The sequence below is a fragment of the Nematolebias whitei genome, chromosome 1 (assembly GCF_014905685.2).
Source record: "Nematolebias whitei isolate Nwh7 chromosome 1, NemWhi1, whole genome shotgun sequence".
Taxonomy (NCBI): Eukaryota; Metazoa; Chordata; class Actinopteri; order Cyprinodontiformes; family Rivulidae; genus Nematolebias; species Nematolebias whitei.
In genome coordinates this window covers 9,265,405-9,274,020 of record NC_056498.1, presented here as the reverse complement: position 1 = coordinate 9,274,020, position 8,616 = coordinate 9,265,405, and the positions used below count along the sequence as shown (strand labels likewise).

The 8,616-nt window shown below is 38.3% G+C and overlaps 1 protein-coding gene across 2 annotated transcripts in view; it reads left to right on the top strand.

Moving 5' to 3' along the window:
• Positions 1-8,616, top strand: part of rtn3 (reticulon 3) — a 50,999-nt gene that overhangs the window by 12,576 nt on the left and 29,807 nt on the right. The window contains exon 3 of one of the 2 annotated variants that reach the window (XM_037674972.1): positions 8,057-8,352. The exons of the other annotated variant lie outside the window; for it this stretch is intronic. Coding sequence (XP_037530900.1) covers positions 8,057-8,352 — 296 coding nt within the window. The remainder of the gene's footprint in view (positions 1-8,056; positions 8,353-8,616) is intronic. 2 annotated transcript variants of the gene reach the window in all.

Sequence of the window (8,616 nt, the reverse complement as noted above, 5' to 3'; positions counted from 1 at the left end):
ACAAGCTAATGTTAGCTGAAGTGACGAGCTGAAGTTTGCTCTAGTTACCTGAAGTAATGAGCTGAAATTTGCTTGATTTTAATGAAATGACAACCTGAAGTTGGCTGAAGTGACGAGCTAATGTTAGCTTGAGTTTTGAGTTAGCCGAAGTGACGAGCCAATGTTAGCTTGAGTTAAAGTGACGAGCTAATGTTAGCTTGAGTTAGTCAGTGACGAGCTAATGTTAGCTCGAGTTAAAGTGACGAGCTAATGTTAGCTTGAGTTAGTCAGTGACGAGCTAATGTTAGCTCGAGTTAAAGTGACAAGCTAATTTTAACTTGATTTAGCTGAAGTGATGAGCTAACGTAAGCTCAAGTTTGCTGAAGTGATGAGGTAATGTTAGCGCGAGTTAGCTGAACTGACAAGCTACTGTTAGCTGAAGTGACGAACTGACGTTTGCTCTAGTTAGCTGAAGTGACGAGGTGAAGTTTCCTCTAGTTAGCTGAAGTTAGCTGAAGTGACCAGCTAATTTTTGCTTGAGTTAGTCAAAGTGATGAGCTAATGTTGGCTTGAGTTAGTTAAAGTGATGAGCTAATGTTAGCTGGACTTAGCTGAAGTGACACGCTAATGTTAGCTTGACTTAGTTGAAGTGACGAGCTAATGTTAGCTTGACTTAGTTGAAGTGGAGCTAATGTTAGCTTGAGTCAGCTGAAGTGATGAGCTAATGTAACCAGGGGAGGGGAGCAACACATCCGGGTAACTACAATCTGGGCAGTACTAAAACAACTTTTTGGAAGATAACTCCTTCCAGTTTTAACTAATATAGTTTAAACAAATAGCCAATAAGTCATTTTCAGCTGTTAAAACTAAATAACTATGAATTGAAGCTCATAAAACTGGACAAACCATGCTCAGCAGCTCAATCAGTCATAAACTCACATATAATAATAATAATAATAATAATAATAATGTCATCACAATGTCAGCACTTTATGTTTCCATACAATGGCGAAATTAGTCTCTGCATTTAACCCATCCACCACCAGGTGGTGCAGTATATCCCATTCTCTAATACAAATTGACCAGTTGTAGTTGAAATTACACAAAATATTTTATGCTAACTATATTAACAAGCTTCCACCATAGCATAACTTTATAAAGTTTAGATATTTTAATAAGACCACATTAGTTCAGTTTAAAGTTAATATAAAACATTAAAAATCCTACTTTAGTTAAGCTTGTTTAAATGCAAATTATGAATTGGGTTTAAATCAGAGAAGAGCACATAAAAATGTTGGCTGCAAAAATATTCACGCAGCACCACATTTTAATTTTATCGCTAAAGTCATCAGAATTAAATTCCCCTGTTTGGAATTTAAATATTTTTCAACTCATTTATAATTTTTTTTCTCACTCTATGGCATATGCTTATGTTACAGGGGACATTATGTTATAGGGGAACTATTTTAATACAAGATTTATCCTGGATGTAAACATTTCTTTAGTAGTCTCAGTGATCCTAGAACAAAAGTTACATGTTGAATAAGAACAATGCGGCACTTAAAACTTTTTTAAAATATCTGAATATGTTTTCAAGTTTTCTGAGCATTCCCAGTGTTCCTCATTTGACCTTATTAGTGTCAACGTTGTCATTGTGAACGCTGGACATTGAAAAAAAAAAATCTGGACCTCGTGCACTCTAGATGGGATTTCTTCTGCAGTTATAAAACCTTTTTATCCACAGTACTTGTTTTGAAATCTATTTGCTAGTACAGAGGCAAAAGGCTACAATGCTATTGGCAAGATGGAAAGTTTGTTCATGTGGCCCAGTTTGAACACAGTATTGTATTGTTGAGCAGGGGAGGTGGTGGTCTGAAGACAATGTGAACCAGTCATTTGGGCACCACTGTAGAGGCCTGTGTCTAAAGACTGGCACATTAGACTGGGTCACAACAGATCTAAAATATACTTCATGGATAAACTGAGTATTGTATCAAAAAGATAAAATACATGAAGAGAGATCTCTATCAAAATATCAAGTCATCAAAACTTGGTATGCACTGGTCAGATTATGTCTATTTTCCATTTTTAGTATTTAGTTGACATTCTGGATGTGCTCCATTTACACACCCCTTCACAATGACTAGTCAAACCCAAGATTTTTGTCCCCCGTCACAGAGCGGAGAGGGGGAATTGAAAATACCCTCCATCTGTTCGACTAGCCGTGCATTTTGTGAGCATGATAACTTAAAAATAAGTTAAGTACTCACTTCTATTTTGTGTGTAGCTACAAACAAATGTAAGAAAGGCTCCTTTCAAATATTAGATTGCCACGTCAAAATCCAAGATGGCTGCTGCCACATGTACAAGTGCTGCTCATAAAATGAGACTATCATGAAAAAGTTGATTTATTTCAGTAATTCCATTCAAAAAGTGAAACTTGTGTAGTATGACATATCCTGAGATATATTCATCAATTAAACGGGTTCTTTCATTTTTCTGGACTGTATAACATGCGTGCATTGAATTTAATAAAATGTGGACGTGAGACGTTAATTATCTTTGACTCACCAAACAAGTGGGTCATTTATTAACAGAATCAAGTTTAACACATCACACATTTACATTAATTGGCAATAATTGAAAATAACGACAGCTTATTAATCAGTTTTACAGGAGTGAGAACAATACGGCGATTGTTTCCTCACTTTCAGCAGAACAGCAGACATCAAATCACACGGCGGTGATTGAAAACTTTGCTTCAGACATTTCTAAAAATATCTGTAATGATTTTTAGCAGATAGAAGAATTTTAAAGATGAAGTTTAGAGGAAGGGAGATGGTGTGTGTATGAGTGAAAAGTGTTGACAGGACGACACCCTCCATCCGACCCAGCTTTCCTCGGTACGCTCAGTAGTGGACTAGACTCATTACCTCTCTGACGATGAATCAGCGGAAGAGGAGCTCCAGTTAATGCTACCGTTCCAGCGTCTCCGTAGGATGGCAGAGATATATCCGGAGTGGTGACGGGACTTCGTCAACAACAGTTCACCTCAACGAGTGGACTTCACATGAGTGGGGTTCGTCAGAGTTCCACTCAGAGGTGGAAGATGTTATAATCCCAATACTCGGAAGAGCCTTAAATCATGGCTGGACTTCTGTCCTCCCAAACGAGTGGAGCTGCAAACTCTCCACTCGACTCCAACGGCAACTTGGGTTGAACTAGGAAGTACCAAAATTTAAAGGGCTCTATTTCCGGTTCATTTGGGAGTTTCTGATTGGCCGATGGACCAAAACAGAGGTGTGTTTTGTGATGTAAGGTGTTATGAAAAGTCAAGGAAAAGATTAAGATTGTTTAAGAGCAGACAAAGAGATGTTACGAAGAAACCAGACTTCGTGGAGTCCCTTCTCCCAGTATCTTGCTGTAAAAGTTAAACATGACATTTCTTTTCAGTAAACTTTCAGTTGACCGAAACTTGAACTTTGACACACTTACAAACTTCGCTCATTGAAGACAGAAAATCAGACAATGCATCATTCATCATATTTTGGGGGAGTGGTGGCGCAGAGGTTAGAGAGGTGGGCTTGTGATCCGAAGATCGCCGGTTCACGCCCCGGCCCCGACAACATCAAAATTGTGGGTGGGGTAGGTGAAACACCCACACTTGCCCCCACCCTCATTCGCCCCACTCTGGGCCCATGAGCAAGGCCCTTAACCCCCACCATGTGCTCCCTAAAAAACAGGTCTCTCTTGCAAATGAGTTCTCGTGGCTCAATGAGACTAACCTGGATAAATAAAGGCTAAATGAAAAAAATTAACCTGATTCCTTCTTTGAATGAGGATTAAAAATCCTTATTACTGTTTTAAGTAAATAAAAATGAGTAGTTCACTTCAACATGTAAACATTGTTTGAACTAACACAATTTGATTATCAAAACATTTGTAAAATAGTAATGATCATAGAGAATTGTCTTTTTCCACTTGATTAATTCAAGAAAGAAAGTCTCAGGATGGGTCAACCTGTATTTCTGGATGCAAATCAATGAAATGACAGTTTCTGACCATATGATCCTAAGGTCAAGTTTTGAGATCAGGCTTAGTTCACTACACTTGTATATTATATTCATTCACTACATAGACTGATATATTTCAGATGTTTATTTCTTTTAATGTTGATAATTATAACTGACAACTAATGAAAACCCCAAATTCAGTATCTCAGAAAATTAGAATATAACTTAAGACCAATAAATTTTTTTTTTTTTTTTTTTAATGTTGGCCAACTGAAAAGTATGAACATGAAAAGTATGAGCATGTACAGCATCAGTACTTAGTTGTTGCTCCTTTTTGCCTGGATTACTGCAGTAATGCAGCGTGGCATGAAGTCATCAGTCTGTGGCTCTGCTCAGGTGTTATGAGACCAGGTTGCTCTGATAGTGACCTTCAGCTCTTCTGAATTGTTGGGTCTGGCGTATTGCATCTGCCTCTTCACAACACCCCATAGATTTTTTTATGGGGTTATGGTCAGGTGAGTTTGCTGGCCAATTAAGAACAGGGATACCATGGTCCTTAAACCAGGTACTGGTAACTTTAGTACTGTGTGCAGGTGCCAAGTCTTGTTGGAAAATGAAATTGCATCTCCATAAAGTTGGTCAGCAGCAGGAAGCAGGAAGTGCTCTAAAACTTCCTGGTCGACGGCTGCGATGACCTTGGACCTCAGAAAACACAGTGGACCAACACCAGCAGATGACATGGCACCCCAAACCATCACTGACTGTGGAAACTTGACACTGAACCTCAAGCAACGTGGATTCTGTGCCTCTCCTTTTCCAGACTCTGGGACCTTGATTTCCAAATGAAATGCAAAATGTACTTTCATCAGAGAACATAACTTTGGACCACTCAGCAGCAGTCCAGTCCTTTCTGTCTTTAGCCCAGGCGAGACACTTCTGACGCTGTCTCTTATTCAAGAGTGGATTGACACGAGGAATGCGACAGCTTAAACCCATGTCTTGCATACATCTGTGTGTGGTGGTTCTTGAAACACTGACTCCAACTGCAGTCCACTCTTTGTGAATCTCCCCCACATTTTGGAATGGGTTTTGTTTCACCATCCTCTCCAGGGTGCAGTTATCCCTGTTGCCTGTACACTTTTTTCTACCACATCTTTTCCTTCCCTTCACCTCTCTATTAATGTGCTTGGACACAGAGCTCTGTGAACAGCCAGCTTCTTTAGCAATGACCTTTTGTGTCTTGCCCTCCTTGTGCAAGGTGTCAATGGTCGTCTTTTGGACAACTGTCAAGTCAGCAGTCTTGCTCATGATTGTGTAGTCTACAGAACTAGACAGAGACATTTAAAGGCCTTTGCAGGTGTTTTGAGTTAATTAGCTGATTAGAGTGTGGCACCAGGTGTCTTCAATATTGAACCTTTTCACAATATTCTATTTTCTGAGATACTGAATTTGGGGTTTTCATTAGCTGTCAGTTATAATCATAAACATTAAAAGAAATAAACATTTGAAATATATCAGTCTGTGTGTAATGAATTAATATAATATACAAGTTTCACTTTTTGAATGGAATTACTGAAATAAATCAACTTTTTCATGATATTCTAATTTTATGAGCAGCACCTGTATATATAAATTGGTCACTTCAATGATTTGTGGAAACTATGCTTGCTAGTTTTGATATTGCTTAAAATTAGTTTTTTTTTTTTTTTTAAATGGTTGCAGAGACCAAAGATGAATGTTTGGCGATCAAAGCCACCATTGGTCACCCCCCCGGCTCCGCCATTGTTCCTGGTGGTGGGTAAAATTGCTCCCTCCACTCACCAGGATCCATCACTCTGCTCTGCCTCAGACGAGGAAAAAAACAAAACAACAAGATACATCTCTGTTCCTCTGTTCTGTTGCACAGCGTAACTCCTTGAATTTAAAGCAACATTAAGGTTTACTTGCATTCCCTGTTCAATCCCAGTCCAGATAAACACTCATCCCATAAACTTCAAACTTTCACTATTCAAACAGTCTGTAGAACACATCTATTAATTTATTAAAATTAAGCCTAAGTGAATTTACAGTAGTATTATAACCTTTAATGGTATAAGCTACAATTCTTTAGGAAGTGTTTACCACTATGACTTGTTACAGTTCATACACTAATACTGAGCAGCTTTCTGCTCTCGTTAATGGAAGGGAGAGCGCTGACATAAATGACACACAACCCACGGGACTACAAGAAGTAGAGTACTGAACCCAAGGGTACTACTCAACCTAAATATAACTGATGTACAACTGAAGGGACATAGAAATTTAAAAATGTACATTCCTAAGTGATTATTTACAAAGAATTAAACACAAACAATGAATTAGCTCATCTATTTCTGTAATTGTAGGAGTAAGATCAGTTTTCTATTGTTTGTCGTGCTCCCTCATGTTAAAGAACACGATTCACAGGCTTCTCTTAGTCTGTAGGAGCCCATTTCATATTGGCCTGAATAATTATATTAGTGTGAAGTTCACAATATTATAGTTAATTGGGTGTAAATAAAAGGCCAATGTGAATAAATAAGACTAGCCCACACTGCGTCACTGCTGACCGTTTTTTAGCAATCTGACAAACGATGTAAGAATGTTTTTTTTTTTCTTTTATCAGTAGGTCCCTTTTTTCATCTACAAAAAATGTATAAAAGCAAGCTCTGTGTTTGTAAAAGTTTATTGGTTGTTGATTTAATAAACATTTCTGTTTTACATTTACTTGTTACTCAAGTTGTTGTTCCTCGTCACGGACTGAAGAGAAGGAAGTGGAAATGCGCTCCGTCTGTCCGTGTATGCTGTGAGCATAACTTGACAAATAAGTTTGCTACAGACTTATCTTTTGGTGTGTGGCTACATCTAGGTGTAAGAAAGTTTCCTTAAAAAATTGATGGCCATGTCAATATCCAATATAGCTGCCTCCATGTATATGTGAACTGACCACCCGTATCATTTGTGGAAAGTACTATACTTTATAATTTTAATATTGCCTAAAAGTATAGTCTACTCAAATGATTGGTGGCGGCAGAAAATGAATCTATGGTGGGCAAGGCCACCTCTTGGTTCCACCACTGCATCGGGTTGGGAATAAAATGCTCCCTCCACTCAGCAGTATCCTTCTCTGCGCTCCCTCTGATAAGAAAAAAGAAAAACCTTCCTTTATTATATTATACAGTGTAACTTCTACACACTTGAATATCTTGTTCTAAAATCATTCAGGTTTACTTGAATTCCCTGTTCAATTCTAGTCCAGAAAAACACGCATCTGGAAAACTACAAACATTCACTTTTCAAACCCCTCAGTGACGGGGGACAGCCGTGTACTGCTTATTTTTATTAATACTAGTCTATTAGTAAGTTGTTGCCATCAAGGCAATTACACAGGAGTGAATGACGGATGCATTAAAATCAATAGGTTAATTGAACTTTTCTTTACATAACTAAAGTGCCAGGTGATGTTTTTATTCATTTTTGGTTGAAAACATTTTACACCTGTTCAGACACAATGAAATGCCACTGTTAAAAGGTGAATAGTTAAACTGATATGTTTGATTTTTAATTGTTGGTGATGAGGGGAATTTCAGCAAATCTGTACAAATGACCAAAGATGTTTAGATGTTGGTTGTACATATTAAGTTTTTACACAAAATGTTTGCTGCATTTAAACAAGCAAACACATTTAAAATGAAACTAGGTTTAATCGAGTATTTATCAAAGTATAACACTTGCTATAAAAATGTAATCCCTGCAGCTTTGTTGGTCCTCCTCAGTGACATTTTGTATTTTGCTGCAGCCTTTAATAATTCACATAAGTTCAGTTCCCTGACTGAATGCTGATATGAATAAGTTAAAAGTAGCATGCATATTTCTGAACTCATTATTATAATGTGCTTTACATTTCCATGAAACGTTGCATGTATGCTTGGGCTGCTACATTAAGACATAGCTAAATAGTAATACAAGTGCATGAAAGTGTAGTGGTAGATAATTTATTTTTTGATCTTCCCACCTTTGTCCTCTTCATTGTGCTTGGTGATCAGACAAGGCAGTGGTCCCAGGTTCTGAAAAACCACATGAAGGTGTAGCTACATCGCTACACTTTTCTCCCCAACCTGGATTATTCTCAGCTAGCACACATGGGAGCGAAGAGGTGTCAGTAGCTGGACAAGAAGATTCTCCGGTAAAGATTTCTCCAGTTTCCGAGCGAATAAAGGCACTAGAAGCGCTTGCTGCAAAGACGAAGGAACCAGATTTTAGAGGCAATGGAGGTTTCACTCCTCTCAAGGACAGGTTCCATGAGAAATCTCCCTTTGAGGCAACAAAGTCTCCCTTTGAGGCAACAAAGTCTCCCTTTGAAGCAACAAAGTCTCCCTTTGAGGCAACAAAGTCTCCCTTTGAGGCAACAAAGTCTCCCTCTGAAACAACAAAGTCTCCCTCTGAAACAACAAAGTCTCCCTTTGAGACAACAAAGTCTCCCTTTGAAGCAACAAAGTCTCCCTTTGAAGCAACAAAGTCTCCTTTTGAAGCAACACAGTCTCCCTTTGAAGCAACACAGTCTCCCTTTGAAGCAACAAAGTCTCCCTTTGAAGCAACAAAGTCT